The sequence below is a fragment of the Desmodus rotundus genome, chromosome 2 (assembly GCF_022682495.2).
Source record: "Desmodus rotundus isolate HL8 chromosome 2, HLdesRot8A.1, whole genome shotgun sequence".
Classification (NCBI taxonomy): Eukaryota; Metazoa; Chordata; class Mammalia; order Chiroptera; family Phyllostomidae; genus Desmodus; species Desmodus rotundus.
In genome coordinates, this window is record NC_071388.1 from 22,849,700 (window position 1) to 22,865,829 (window position 16,130).

A 16,130-nucleotide genomic window follows, 5' to 3' on the forward strand; every position below is an offset into this window, starting at 1 on the left:
TTGGAATACTTCTTGCCAGTCCCTTCTTGCCTGTAATGTCTCTTTTGAGAAATCAGCTGACAGTCTTATGGGAACCCCTCTGTAGGTAACTGTGGGCTTCTTGGAGTGGGCTTCTTTGCATCCATCTTACCTGGGACTCTCTGTGCTTCCTGCACTTGCATGCCTATTTCCTTCATCACATTAGGAAAGTTTTCCTTCATTATTTTTTCAAACAGATTTCCAATTTCTTGCTCTTTCTCTTCTCCTTCTGGCACCCCTGTGATGTAAATGTTGGACTTCTTGAAGTTGTTCCAGAGGCTGCTTATACTGTTCTGCTTTTTTTGGATTCTTTTTTCCTCTTTTTGTTCTGATTGGGTTTTTTTTTTTTTTTGCTTCCTTATGTTCCAAATCATTGATTTGATTTGCAGCTTCATCCACTCTACTGTTGTTTCCCTGTAAATTGCTCTTTATTTCAATTAGTGTATCCTTTGTTTCTGACTAGATCTTTTTATGCTGTTGAGATCCTCACTAAGCTCCCTGAGCATCCTCACAACCACTGTTTTGAATTCTGCTTCTGTTAGATCGCTTATCTCCATTTTGTTTAGTTATTTTTCTGGAGTTTTGATCTGTTCTTTCCTTTGGGCCTTGTATCTTTGTCTGCTTTTTTTGGCAGCCTCCCTGTGTTAGTTTCTATGTACTACGTAGAGTTGCTATGACTCCCTGTCTTGGTAGTGTGGCTTAATGTAATAGGCGTCCTGTAGGCTTCAGTGGCTCAACCTCCCCTATCACCCAAGCTGGATACTCGAGGCATGCCCTCCATGCGGGCTGAGTACACTGTCCTCTTATAGTTGAGTTTTGGTTGCTGTTGGCAGATCAATGGGGGGGATTTACCCAGGCCAGTAAGCTGCAAGGAGTGGCTGTGACCACTGACCACCATCCTCCACTCTCCATGAAGGATCAGCTGTGTAGGGGTACAATGGTGGTGCTCCGACGTGGTCTGTAGTTGCCCACTGGGTGTGTAGGCTCTGGAGTTTCCCAGGTGGTGAAGGCCTTGGTCAGCCCCGACCTGCGTTTGCCTGGGGCCACCCTGCATGAGCTCTAAAGAAATCCACAGATGGCTGCTACTTGTGCTAGGCTTGGAGATTTCTAGGAGAAGCCAAGCTGTCAACCTAGGCTGGCTGCTTTTAATGCCAGGCCTCGAGCCACTTATCAAGAGGTACAGGGGATGGGGGCTCACTAGGCTGGCTGTTGCTTGTTTGAGTGGATTTAGGAAGTTGTGAAGCATGAGCCAAGACCAGCCATTCATATTGAAAAGCCAGTGTTAACAGCTTGGGTAGACCTGTAAGTTGAGTGGGATGGAGCCTCAGGGGATCTCAAGGGTGGGACAAACAGTGTTATCCAGACTGATGGACTTTTAGATATGGCACCAGCCTGCCAGCTCTGTGGCTTTGTCGGGGGAGGGGGTTCAGAAAAGGAACAATGGCCTCTGCCCACCTTTCTGTCTGTGAAAAAGCTGTCTCCCAGCTCTTGCCTTGATGCCAACACTTCATTTCCTCCCTGTATGCCACTAATGCCTTTCAAGCTGCTACCCCAATGCTGGAGCTCAGAGGGACTGGCACTGAGTCCATGTGTGGTTCTTTTAGAAGAACTGCTTGGGACTCCAGAAATTTCTTCCACCAACTCATTTCCCACTGGTTTTGACAGCCAGATGTTGTGGGGACTTACCTTCCTGGCACTGGAACACTGGGATGGGGGGCCGGGTGTGGGACTGAGGCTCTTTGCTCCCAAGATATCCCTCCCATATTTTTATCCACCACAGGTGGATATGGGACCAGCCCATTCTACATGTCTGTCTTCGCCTCCTACCAGTCTGGATAAATGTGGTTTCTTTAATTCCATTTTTGCCAGACTTCCATTCAACTTGATTTCTGACAGTTCTGAGTGATAGTTGTCTTATAGTTTAATTGTAATTTTGATGTGGTTATGTGAGGAGGCAAGATATGTTTACCTACACCTCTACCTTGATCTTGTTTAGTTTTTTTCTGGAGTTTTGCTCTGTTCTTTCATTTGGCACATGTTTCTTTGCAGCCTCTTTGCAGCCTCCTCATTTTTCAGCCTCCTTGTGTTTGTTTCTCTGTGCTAGGTAGAGTTACTATGTCTCTTGGGCTTGGTAGAAATGGCCTTATGTGGTAGGTGTTCTGTAGGGTCCTGTGGCACAAACTCCCTCCCTGATCACCCAAGCTGGGCACTCCTGGTGTGCTTCCCACACCCACTTATAGATGGTGTACACTCTCCAGTTGCAGTTGAGCCTTGATTGCTGTTGGCACGTCAATGGGAGGGATTGATACCCAGGCCAATTTGCTACAAGGACTGGCTGCAACCGCTGTGGAGGATCAGCTGGCAGGGGCCACCCCACAGAGTATGACTTACTTAAGCAGGTCTCTGGTGCCTGCCGAGTATGCCTCTTGAGTGTGTCACTTGTGGAGGTTGTTGAATGGTGCTTTGACATGTTCTGAAGCTGTCCACTGGGTGTACTGGCTTTGGGGCCTCCCAGGAGGTTAGGCCAAGGTCAGCTGTCACCTGTGTTCTGCCTAAGTCCACCCAGCATGACCTACAAAGCAATCTGAAGATGGCTGCTACTTTTGTTGGACTTGGGGGTGCCCAAGAGAGGCCAAGTTGTGAGCAAGTCTGGCTGTCACTAGTGCCAAGCCTAGGGCCACTTAGCAAGAGGTATGGGGCACACCAAGGACAGAGGGTTCATGTTTGAGAGACTTTAGAAAAATGTGAAGCATGAGACAAGAGAGGCCATTTGTATGAAAAAGCCACAGAACACAGCTTGTTTAAGCTCATGAGTTGGTGGGGCAAGGTCTCAAGAAATCATCAGAGTGGGGCAAACTGTGTTAGGCTGATGGAGACTCAGATATGGCACCTGCCTGCCAGCTTTGTGGGGGGAGGGCTCAGAAAAGAAACAATAGCCTCTGCCAGCACTTCTGTCTGGGAGAAAGCCACCCTCCAGCTCTCAGCCTGATGCCAGACAATTCAGTCTCTCCCCATATGTCCCTGGTGCCTTTTGAGCTAATGTCCCAGGGCTTGGAGCTCAGAGCAAGTGAGTCCAAGTAAGTCTGAGAGTGGGCCCTTTAAGAGGAATGCCTATGACTCCAACCACCCTCTGTCTCATTCAGCCACAATCCCTGCTAGTTTTCGGAGCCAGAAGTTATGGGGACTTCTCTTCCTGGCACTGGAACCCTGAGATGGGGAGCCTGGTGGGGAGCTGGGACCCCTTGCTCCTCAGAGGGGACTTCTGCAGCTGAGATATCCCTCCCAATTTTTATTCGCCACACGAGTGTAGAAGCAGCCCATTCCACATCCATACTCCTCCTACCAGTCTCAATGTGGCTTTTTCTTTAAATCCATAGTTGAAGGACCTCTGTTCAGCTGGATTTCAGGCAGTTCTGAATGATGGTGGTTCTGTGGTTTGGTTGGTATTTTGATGTGGTTGTGGGAGGATGTAAGTACTACAGTTACCTACTCCACAATCATAACCAGAAGCTCCAAATATTTTGAAACTAAGTAAATACCTAGTCCATGCCCTTAATCACTATTCCATGTACATGTGTGAGGAGACAGGCTACATGGGAAAACTAAACACCCCGAGTTACGGATCTGCCGGAAACACTGAGTGTGTATACCCTCTCTACCTCATATTAGCTCTATGATCTTGGTGAAAGTACTTAAGCTCTCTCAGACTATTTTTTTCTAGTCAGTGGGAATAATAATTATATGTTCTTCCCAGGGTTGTAAGAATTTAATGAGTTAATGTATGAAATACGTCCTACACGATACTTCATACCTTGTATACTCAGAGGTACACAGTGAACATTCTCTCTTTTGGTCCTAAGTTTACACAGCTTGTGGGAGGACTTCAATATATATTCTTGATTCCTTAGCTCTTTTTACTAGAAATTCTTTTTTTTAATATATTTATTGATTATGCTATTACAGTTGTCCCATTTCCCCCGCCACTCCACTCCATCCTGCCCACCCCCCCTCCCTCCTACATTCCCCCCCCATAGTTCATGTCCATGGGTCATACTTATAAGTTCTTTGGCTTCTACATTTCCTACACTATTTTTACCCTCCCCCTGTCTATTTTCCACCTATCATCTATGCTACTTATTCTCTGTACCTTTACCCCCCTCTCCCCCTCCCACTCCCTTATTGACAACCCTCATGTTCTAGTTGTTTGCCTAGTTTGCTCTCGTTTTTGTTTTATGTGTGGTCGTTAATAACTGTGAGTTTGCTATCATTTTTACTGTTCCTATTTTTGATCTTCTTTTTCTTAGGTAACTCCCTTTAACATTTCATATAATAAGGGCTTGGTGATGATGAGCTTCTTTAACTTGACCTTATCTAAGAAGCACTTTATCTTCCCTTCCATTCTAAATGATAGCTTTGCTGGATACAGTAATCTTGGATGTAGGTCCTTGCGTTTAATCTTGGGTAATGTAATTATGATGTGCCTTGTTGTGTTCCTCCTTGGGTCCAGCTTCTTTGGGACTCTCTGAGCTTCCTGGACTTCCCGGAAGTCTATTTCCTTTGCCAGATCGGGGAAGTTCTCCATTATTTGTTCAAATAAGTTTTCAATTTTTTGTTCTTCCTCTTCTCCTTCTGGCACCCCTATAATTCGGATGTTGGAACGTTTCAAGGTGTCCTAGAGGTTCCTAAGCCTCTCCTCATTTTGCCAAGTTCTTGTTTCTTCATTCTTTTCTGGTTGGATGTTTCTTTCTTCCTTCTGGTCCATACCATTGATTTGAGTCCCAGTTTCCTTCTCATCACTATTGGTTCCCTGTACATTTTCCTTTGTTTCTCTTAGCATAGGCTTCATTTTCTCATCTGTTTTTCGAACAGATTCAACCAAGTCTGTGAGCATATTGATAACCAGTGCTTTGTACTGTGCATCCGGTAGGTTGGCTATCTCTTCGTCGCTTAGTTGTATTTTTTCTGGAGCTTTGAAGTGTTCTGTCATTTGGGCCATTTTTGTTTGTTTGTTTGTTTGTTTGTCTTGGCACGTCTGTTACTTTAAGGGGCAGAGCCTTAGGTGTTCCCCAGGACGGGGTAACGCTGGTCGCTGCGCTGTGACGCTGTACGTGGGGGAGGGGCCGAGTGGGAGCAATGGCTCCCGCCTCACTCTCCTCCGGACTTCAATCTTTCACTCCGATACCCACAATCAAACTGGGCCCCTCTGGTGCTGGTTCCCGAGTAAGTGGGCCTGTGCACACTCTAGGCCCCTGTGGGTCTCTCCAACAACCTCTCCTGTGAGGCTGGGAGTCTCTCCTGCTGCCGCCCCAACCCCCAGGGGCGCTTTCAATCAGAGGTTCGAGACTTCATTTCCCCGAGCTGGAGCCCTGGGTTGTGCGGTCTGCTTCGCTGCCCGCCGTTCGTCAGGTTTATCTGTGGGCAAATGTGGGGTCGCAGGGTGCTACCCGCCACTCTGCCTGCCCCACTCTCCGCCACTCTGAGTCCGGCCCTCTGGGTTTATCTGTGCAAATGTGGGGCCTCAGGGTCTGCTAGTGCTCGGACTGCCTGTGCCATTTGTCCCACACTCCTCCAGTCTCAGTCCTGCCACAGCCACGCAAGTCCTCTCCACCCCGGTGCCCGTCTCCGCCCCTCCTACCAGTCTGGATGAATGTTTATTTTCTATTTCCTTGGTGTCAGTCTCCCTTGCTGTTCGATTCTCTGTCAGTTCTGGTTGTGCGAGGAGGCGCAGTGTGTCTACCTATGCCGCCATCTTGGTTCCTCACCTAGAAATTCTATGTATTAGAATAATTACCTACTTTTATAATATATTTATTCAATAATTAATTCAGAAATGATCCTAAATATTAGTTTTCAACCAGTATTTGTTTTTATTTGAAAAATAGTATAATTTATTTTTAAAATGGTATATGTACATCAAGCAAATGCTTTTATTTCTACTTTGACATCTGAAATACACTTGGTTTTAAAGGGTTCATCAAGTGATAAGTGATTATATTATAATATGGTATTTGACTCCATGGAAAGTTAGAAAATGATATTCAAATCAACCAGAAAGATCTCACTTGGAAAATAATTAGTGAAAAGACATTATTTTGTATATCAGAATTAGACACATGTTATAAAACACTAATTATGCAGTTCAACCTCAAATGAAAACGGACTTAAAAAATCAACATCCTCAGAATGCTCTGGAAGCATCAGGAAGCATTCACCAAGGAGAGAGAGTTTCAGCTAGAGGAGAATATGGATAAATAAAAAGCTAAAAAAAGTTAAACCTGGAATATATACACAGATAAGTAATTTTACTTTGTGTAACTCGAGTGCTTATGTTATTCTTTATTTAAAAATCAGAATTTCATCATGGTTATCAAAATTACCATTAATTATTGGATAAAGCAGTTCATATTTTTCTATATGATCATCACTAAGCTCATTTATTTGGCATAAACACAAGTCCTGCTATCTAAGATATTTTAAACAAATAGCCCCTGTCAACATGTGAAAAATACATAAACATGACAATTTGGCATGAATCTATCTTCTCAATGATAAATAGTGTACCGGCTTAAGCAAACCATTGTGTTTGTGGGTTCATCATTTTGTTCAAATTATTCAGATCATGGAGGAAGCATCAGGGTCGTCTCTCTCTGCTACAGTGTCAGCACATAGAGATGGTTCTTGGCATCTCATTGCCGCTTCCTGAAGTGTTAGAAATGCCACCTGAAGCTCATCGTTTGCTTCTCTTTCTCAGGTTGTGCAAATTAAAATGCAAACCAGTAATAGTGAATCACTCTTCTCCCTTCTATTTACAGTGCTTTTTCTTGCCCGCCTTCCACCTATTTCTCTTTACCTACAATAGTTCATTCCAGAGATAGTTCAAGGGTAAGAAGTTCTCCTTGCTTCCCGATTCAGGTAGACCGAACATTCTTCCCATTCAAGCAGTCAGCCACTCCCTTTCCTTCCCTGAATGTTTGCCCTTTGTTTCATCTTTATCAAGGTGCTCTATGGATCTTCAAAATGGCCTCTTCCCCATAATAAATTAAAAGAACTTTTTAAAAAAGTCCTTCTAAAATCCTTCTGTCTTTAATTTACAATTTTCCTTAGGCTACCTAATTTGTGTGCCTTCTTAATTGGAGAAATTAGTCCATATTTTGATGATGCCTTTTTGTCCTAAGATAACTATTTGGCTCTATCAATTAACCACACAAAAAATGTTTGACATTTTTAGTAGCTCAAAATTGACATTTTAGTAGCTCAAAACACATTTTTCTTGAGCTTCTAAAAAAATGTTATTTGGTTGGTTTTTTTAAGGTATCTTGTGGACCATATAATTCTTAAAATTATTTCTTGCAATCTTTCCAAATGTTTGACATTTGACGTCCTTCTTTCTTGTGTTGTTGACTTACTTATCCCAGTGTGGCTGGAGCCCAGTGATCAAACAGGGCGCGAGGTGAAAGTCAGGTTGGAGAAGTCCAGAGCTGCTGTGGACGGTGTTTGGGTTGTGCCCTGCACGTAGCACAGGCCAAGGGAGAAAACGGGGATGGAATCCAGCCTGTGCTCTGCTCCCCAAGTACTGTTCCTGGCACGGGGCTGAATTCATCTAAGGAAGGGGTGCTTTGTTGATTCACACAAAGGTTTCATATGGGCCGGTGGTAGATAGAAGATCGTGTAGAGGACTATTGACTTCACACTGATGCATTGAGGAACCCCTAAGAAGGAATGACAGCATTCAACTTACATTTTGTAAAGAACACTCTGCTGTGTGTGTCATGGATTGGAGAGAGGCAGAATAGAAGTAAGGAGTCCAGTCAGCAGGTATTGTGGCCAGAACTAGGGCAATGGAGTGCAAATATAGAGAAATGGATGGATTTAAGGCATCTTTTGGAGGAAAAATGAATAGGATTTGATGCTAGATTAGGTGTGGAGGGTAAGGAAGAGAGGGGAATAAAAGATGGTACCCCAATTACTGACTTGCATAACTAGGTGGATGGTGGTTCTGTGTCCTGAGGGTGGAGGGCTGGGGAGGAACAGATGGAAACAGGGTTGTACTAAGATTTCTGGTTCAGGCACTTTATTTGAGACACATGTGAAGTTCCTACATTGCTACCAGGAGGCAGGTGGATGTAAGTTCCTGGAATTCAGAAGAATATCTGTCCTTTTTTCTGAGTGTCTCTAAGGCTCTCTTGTCTTGAGAGGTCCAATAGCAACACATCTGAACAATTCTATCATGTTTGTAAGTGATCATCAGCATCCTTTCCCCAAAACAATCCAGAAATGTATTTTGAGGGAAGCAAAATAACTTCTTGTGTTGAGTATAAATATAATTGTTTTGCCTTGGGGCAAATGCTCAGATAAACCCATTAACCCCAGTGACTCCACACTGGAGCTGGTCTTCTGTCTGCATTTTATTAAATGTACAGGGCTGCCCACAAACATTCTTAGCAAACTGTTTCCTGGTTCCCTGGTTTCAGTGTTCCCTTGAGAAATTCAGATTGATGTTTTTCCCCTTCTTATAGTGACATCAACCACAGAATCACTACTAAGTCAGGTTTGACAGTTTTTCTCCCAAGTTGTCAGGCATTACCTCTCTCTTAGAATTTACAGTCATGGCACAGTGTAAATCTAGAGCCAGTCTGTCACTGGAATCCCTTCTCTAATCTCACTAGATGAACTCCCAGGTCTGAAGGACTCTGGGACTTTCTTGCTCCAGTAGGAAGAGCCAAAACCATTGGTTTAAAACCACAGGGAGAGAGATGTTGGCCCAGCTAAAGGAAAAAGTGCCTAATGCTTAATGCTGCCTGAAAATGGAAATGCCTGCTGGGGAAGGAGTGACTTACAGTTTCTGGCGGTGTAGACGCACAGAGCAGACAATCATTTGGTGCAGATTCTGTGGTAAAGACTGAGGGTCGGCGCATAGGAGTGGTCTCCAGTGACTACTGAATCCCTGCTCGTGCTACAGCTTTACACAGATGTTTCACCCCATTTAACCCGCATAAGGACCCCCAAGGGAGCTAGTTATAACCCACCAATGAAGTCATGATCACAGTTTAACATCACACAACTAGAAAGTGTCGGAACCAGGATTTAAATTCCACTTCATCTAAATCCCAAGTCCTTGTTTATTCTTTCTACAATTCATGGAAGCTTGAGATATTGAACTAAGGGATTTCGAAGGGCCCTTCCAGCACTGTGATTCTATCTGAGTCAAAATATGGATACAGGCATCCATATGTTTTCCTTATCAACTTTCTGGCCTCAATAACCTTAAAATGATCATCTGTGGCTCCAACACTTCCTATGGTCTCCATCAAGAAAGGACCATTAAAAATCCAACTTCTGTACTTCGTATCCCCTTTGAGCTTCCAGCAGAACTTAGTCTAAGGGCCTCAAAATCTTTTTTTCTGGGGGTGGGTGGCAAGAACTGAGTTTACAGAAGGCAAAGCTTTTAGTATTTCTCAGAATTGTTATAATATATTATCCTAACTTCTCTACTCATTTTTCAGGTCTTAGAAGATCTTGAAATATTTGACCCAAGGTCAATTTTTCTGGTCTAAGTTCTCAGTCAAATTAAAAATAAATATATTAGAATTTAAAAATTAGATTAATTTTTAAAATTACTATTAGAATTAGAATTTTAAGAAATATTAGAGTCTGAAAACTAATTTACTTATTCTAAGGTACAGTGCCTTTATATGTGTGTTACATGCTATTTTCTAGATTGAAGCTGAACTCACCAAGGAAAGAGCCCAACATTTACTTGAATTTGAGGAGCAAGCTCTTCTCTTTAAAGAAGAAGCTAAACTGGAACTTGATATTGAAAAGGAAAAACACCAAGAAATAATCCAAAAGTATAAGAAAGAACAAGAGGAGCTACAAATGAAGGTCTGTCGTTATGATTATGGATATTGTGTAATGGGTTTAAAACTACAGATGGTGGTTGTTCCTCCTAAGAACACGACAGTATTTACAACTCCGGTCTCTGTGCCTTGGGCTTAGCCACGTAGGAAGGATGGTTTGCATATTCTCCAGAATGAATAACTGATATCAGTTAGACAAGCATGCAATCCAGCTGTATATAGAATTTTTAATAAAAATAAGTTTATTTTTAAAACATAAATTATATAACTAATAATTAGCATGATTAGATAGTCCAACACATAAAATATGCAACATCAAAAGATAATGAGGTGTTTTATATAATTAAAAATTTTCCAACAACTAAAGACTATCTTCTTTAATTATATCTTCAATTCTAAATATTTTTGCTTTTTTATTATAGTTATTTATTTTTATTATTGTTCAGTTACAGTTGTTAAAAATATTTTTTAACTATAACCACCTCCATAATTTCTGAAAAATTGTGTCCAAAACACAAGATTTTGTTAAGGTTCCCCTGTTTTTATAAGGCCTGGGTGTGGTAGTATGTGTGTGTTCATGTGCGTGTGTGTGTGATGTGTGTGTTAACCAAGGTGCAGTGGGGAAACCCACATTTTGAATAAAATCATTAACAGTCTGTGTAAATTAAGTATCAAATGAGACTTACTGGCCTCTGCTTTGGGGTACCGGGGACATGGTCCAGCATTTTCGACAGTTCGCTGTGAACACGAGGCAGGACCAGCTACATGAGCGTATGGCAAATGCAGTATCACAGGGCCCCGCACTCAGAAGGGCCTCATATTTCGGGCTTAATACACTGCAAATGCTGTTTTGAAATTCTTAATAATTTTATCTTTCAATTTCTGTTTTATAATATAAATGAATCCTGTTGAGACAACCGAACACATGGGGGAATGAGGGAACCTCAGTTCACCCCATGTCCCGCCCATCCTGGGCAGGTTCTCTCTTAGCCCCGCCCCCCACACCACTCCCCGCTCCTCTTGGCGTGTTTTCCTGTCCTCCCCTCACCTCAGGACAAGGATCCTGGTTGTCTCAGTGCCCCATCTGCAGGAAAATGTCAAAAGGCAAGGCCCAACTTGCCAGGGGTTACAGTTTTTCAAGAGAAGTCATAAGTCTAGGTTTTGTAAGTAAAACTCTTGATTTTTAAATGTTGACTCCTTTTTTAAAAAACCCAAACATACTTGTGACTATGTGAGCCTCCTCTCCCAAGGGTAACCTGCTCTATCTCAGTGTCACGTCTCCCTAGGGTGATGGGAACTACTGTCCAGGCCTAGCTGCAAACTTCTTCCTTCCTGGATTAATTGAAGAAATGGAATCTTTATTTAATTTATAAAATTACTAAGTGTGGTAGATAGATTTCTTGTAAAAGTTATTCTTAATGTAAATTTAACATTTGGAACAAATTTTGGATATTTAATTCTTAAGTAATAGTTCACAAAATCCGTAGAACTTTGGTCTCCGAATGTTTTCCAGATTCTCCATGGGTTGGTTTCTTGTTATACTAATATTTGTTACATGACAATATCCGTAGCATAAATAATAAGGATGTGTTTCATCAGAAGCAGCTTTGCTCTTCCTGCTTCGTTTTCTGTTCTTTGTTTTGTTTTGTTTTTTAAAGAGAGAGAAAAAAGTAGTCTTTTCCCTTCTAAAGACTTTTATTATTATGAGGAAAAGTTTCCCCAAGTTATTCTCTCTTCTCTTTATCTAGAGGTACCACCTTGAAAAGCAGTATATTTTCAAGTATTCTGGTATCATCCTCTCCAACTGCACTAATATGGTAGCCACATGGAGCTACTTAAATTTCAATTACTTAAAGTGAAATCAAATTGAACATTCAGTTCCTCAGTCACATTAGCCACGTTTCAAATGCTCCTTAGCCAGTACTGGCAAGCAGGAGGCTATTGTGCACATCCCTTCCCAATTCAGCGGTCGCTGGTGTCACCTTGGAGGCTTGGAGTCGGCCACGGTGAGAGCATTCATGCCGTGGGGATTAGATACAGACCTGGCTTGCATGTGTCTGTGAGTCAGTTGTTAAACATGTACCAGCACATGTGGCTATTGACTGCCATATTGGACCCCACAGAATACCTCTATCGATAATCACAGAAAGTTCTGTTGGGCAAACTGCTCTATAAGGTATAGTACCTGAGGTCCCTCCAGTCTTCATATACTAGAAAGAAAAAATATCAAAGGAAAACTTATGGGCATGGTATGAGTAAAATATAATTGCTGTGTTCCTCTACGTGCATCCCAAGCCTCAGGCATTTTAACTCGCAAACCTACCCTGTAGTGAGTCCAGGCCAGCACCTACTCACAACTTGAGCTATGCTTGGTAACTTAACCCAGTTACAGAGATTTATGTATTTCCAAGGATGCTCAAGTGATTAATGCAATTCCATTTAAGGTGGTAAAAACAAAAGTTTTAGTCTTAACTTTTAAAAAGAAAATATTGGAGGCCTACATATGTCATAGGATTTGTTTTCATCTGATCAGCAGAGTACACTGATTATTTAGAATAAGCCTTTTAAAACCATGAGAACTCTGTGGGTACCTAGAGATATTGCCTAAAAACTAACACAAGATTTATCTTACAGATATCTGACTTAATCGCAGGCACTACTAGAGATTTAAGGCTGGAAGTAGCCACTCTTGAAAAAAAGCTGCACGAATCCCATGTCCAATATACTGAAGAGTCTGAGTCAAAGGAGAAGGAAATTGAAAACCTTAAACATTTGGTTGCAGAATTTGAATCTCGCCTGAAGAAGGAAATTGACAACAGTGATTTTGTTTCAGAGGACTTGAGGAAGGAAATGAAACAGAAGTCAGATGAGCTGGAAAGAGTCCTGCTGGCGCAAACACAGCTGATGCAGCAGTTCCAGCAGTCCCAGGAAGAGGTAGGATGCCGACCATGGCACCACTGCAGTTAGAGGTGGCACCGTGCAGATGCTCTCTCAGAAAGCAAACGAACAGAAGCATAAAAGGTAGCTTGGTGTCATGCAAAAAGTTCTGGACTGCTAGTCAAGGACCTGGGATCATATCCTGGTTTTGTCTCTAACTGGGCGGTCACTTAACCTTTCTGGACCTGGCTTCCTTTTCTGTGAAATGAATACACTGAGCTACATAATCTCTAAGGGTTTCTCAGCACCCAGTTCTACTGTGTTGCAAATGACCTTTTGAAACCTCTGAGACTAGTAACCTTTATATGTCTTGCTTTTTTTTTGACATTAAATCTTTGCCAAAAAACTTTTAGAGGACTTGCTGCTTTAGTTCAAATAATATTTGGACAACATATCTTAAATATCATTTTTCTTTAGGGATTTATCTTTCTGTCAACCTAAATTTATAAGGTAATTTACATGTGTTGGTCTTCTTTCTTGTGTATGTGTGATTATTTTAGCAATGTTTTCGTTTGAACTGGAGTAGGCATATTTTGATTTAAAATTTCTCTCTAACAAAGTCTTATTTCTGAACTGCTAAGCAGAGTAGAAATGGTGGGTGCTGCACTGTTTGTGTCCTCTAAAAAGTCCTGAAACCTAATCCCCAGTGTGGTGATACTTAGTCGTGGGGACTTTGGGAGGTATTTAAGTCAGGTGGGGACTCTGGGAGATATTTAATCATGAAGGCAGAGCCCTCAAGAATGGGCTTAGCGCCCTTATAAAAGAGATCCCAGAAAGCTCCCTCATCCTTTCTGCCACATCAGGACAAAGCGGGAGGATGTCCCTAAACCAGGAAGCAGGCCCTCACCAGATATCCAATCTGCTTGTGACTTGATCATGGATTTCCCAGCCTCTAGAACTGGGAGAAATAAATTTGTTTGTTGTTTGAGCCACCCAGTCTATAGTACTTTGTTATAGCAACTTGAACTAAGACAGTAGAGCAATTAATCTGTTCTGTAATTATCCAAGTTATGTCACATTAGAATGTTTGATCCCATTCATGAGAGAATAGCAAATAAAGGCAAGTGGAGGAAGATTCTGAATGTTAATGACAAGTCATATTTTGTTGGTTTTATGGGCATCTTAATAAAGGAATAAAAAGAAAGTGCTAGTCATAACATTGATTATTAATAATTAAATATACCATGTTCTTGCTATATTTAAATTATGAAGCAGAATAAAAAGTATATGCCAGCATTGTAATTATGAAGTAAACCTATTATTGCAAAGGAGTTATAAATTAAGTTAAAATGGGAATGGACAGTACTGGATCAAGAGCGTGCCTTAACAACCCTATAAAGTAGAAATTACTTCCATGTCACAGATGAGGAACTGACTCTAGAAGGCTGAATAACTTCCAGAAGGCCCCACAGCACGGTGGAGCCAAGATTCAAAGTTGCATCTCCATGACAGCGATGTTTCCTCTTTCAGGAAACCTGAGTTCTAGTGACTCCGAATTTCACAGTGACCCCCAGTCTTAGCACTCATCTCTAGGCCTCATTTATTTATTTATTTATTTTTTACTTTAAATTAACGATAAACATACTGTGTGTTCCGCCAGATGGTTAGGGGGTCAGATGACTGAGTGTCTCCTGCTGGAGCACAGTGGCACAGTGTCCCTGCTAAAGGGGGCCGCCTCGTCAGTGTGGGCAGGAGTGGGAGGGGACAGCACACCTGCGCTCTGCTCTGCCCAGAGATCCTGAGAAGGACAGAGGTGATGCAGTTTCGCTTCAAGTGAGACAGCAATGTTGATGTTCTAGAGGGGGAACAGGAGGCTAAAGGTGGGAAAGGTCAAGGCAATGAGACCAGCAGGTTTTCTAACTTTTAAATCCCCAGAGAAATGACGATATGGAAAATGAGGAGTAACTTATAAACTAGGACATGTAGAAAAAGACAGAAGGGTCAAATTCCGAAAATGTATGTTGGGCATCTATGCAGGCGCCAGGCCCTGTGCTGGGCACTAGATACGCAGTATGAGTATAACTGACAACTGCCATTCTCTGCTCTCAAAGGAGAATTTAAAGAAAGTTTTATGAGAGTAATTAAATTGACATCAAGAGGAAAGAATGACTTAAACAGAAACCCGTCATATATAAAGCATAGACAGAAGCTGAAAAATTGGCCTTAAGGGCCTGTATTAGTTTTCCATTGTTGCACAATAAATTGTCCTCAAATCCAGTGGCTTCAGACAACAAACATTTATTACCTCATCATCTCTGTGGGTCAAGGATCTGAATGTGGCTTAGGTGGGCGCTTCTGGCTCAAGGCCTTTCATGAGGTTGTTGTCAGGTTGCCAGGGGCTGCGGTCTGATCCAAAGGCTCCACTGGGGGAGGATTGGCTTCCAGGCTCACTTTGTGGTTGCTAGCAGGATTTACTTCCTCATGGGCTCTTGGGCTCAGAGCCTCAGCACCTTGCTGGAGGTCAGCGGCCTTCCTCAGTTCCGTACAGCGTGGACCTCTCCATAGAACAGCCCGCCGCATGGCCCTGGCTTCCCTCAGAGCAGGCAAATAAGCAAGAATGAAAGTGAAAAGAGAATGCCTAAACGAGAAGCCACAGTCTTTCTGTAATCTCATCTTGGAGGTGACATCCCATTGCTTCTGCTGTATTCTGCTCATCATAAATGAGCCTGAGTCCCCCACAGTCAAAGTGAGGGACTGCGCGTGAGTGTGAAGAGCAAGAGGGTAGGGATACAGGGCCGTTTGGGGCCTGCCAGTCTCAGGGCCTCTGGAGGTAAATTTGGCAAGCAAAACCAGCCTGAAAGTGAAGAGCGAATGTCATTTTCAGACAAAGGGAGCTGCTTTTGGAGCTCTTCCTGTTCCTTAGTTGTAAAAGGAAGCCACATAAAGATGACATTTTTGTTTTTTTAAAGTAGGCTTTTGAAAGGTACAGGACACCAGGATGGCATACAAATAATTATGGATCATTACTGGGGACTAGAAAGGGACCATCTCACAGGGAAAGTTACCCAAGGATATGCCAGGGGACAGATTTCCTTTTGCTGGGGTGAGGAGAGGGGAGGGTTGGCTAGATTTTCCATTAGAAGTTAAATAATTATAACTAAATGGTAGGAGTAATAGTTAAGGCTGCTTCTCTGTTTAAGCATGCCAAAGTCCAGAATTTCTTATAAAAGTAGGAAATGAGCCCATAAAAGCATAGGAGTTACAGGTCAGAAAGAATAGAGTTCGCAGCATTTAAAGTGAAAAGCATTACTATTTTGGCTGTGCATTCCAGACACTCGACATTTCTCAGGTTCTGGAGAAGAAAAGCCACAGTTAAGC

The 16,130-nt window shown here is 42.4% G+C and overlaps 1 protein-coding gene across 1 annotated transcript in view; it reads left to right on the forward strand.

Annotated features, from left to right (window-relative positions):
- The window catches only part of LEKR1 (leucine, glutamate and lysine rich 1), a 150,064-nt gene that overhangs the window by 113,962 nt on the left and 19,972 nt on the right, over positions 1 to 16,130 (forward strand). The window contains exons 11-12 of the mRNA XM_053918039.1: positions 9,736 to 9,900; positions 12,510 to 12,809. Of these exons, the coding sequence (XP_053774014.1) occupies positions 9,736 to 9,900; positions 12,510 to 12,809 (465 nt within the window). The remainder of the gene's footprint in view (positions 1 to 9,735; positions 9,901 to 12,509; positions 12,810 to 16,130) is intronic.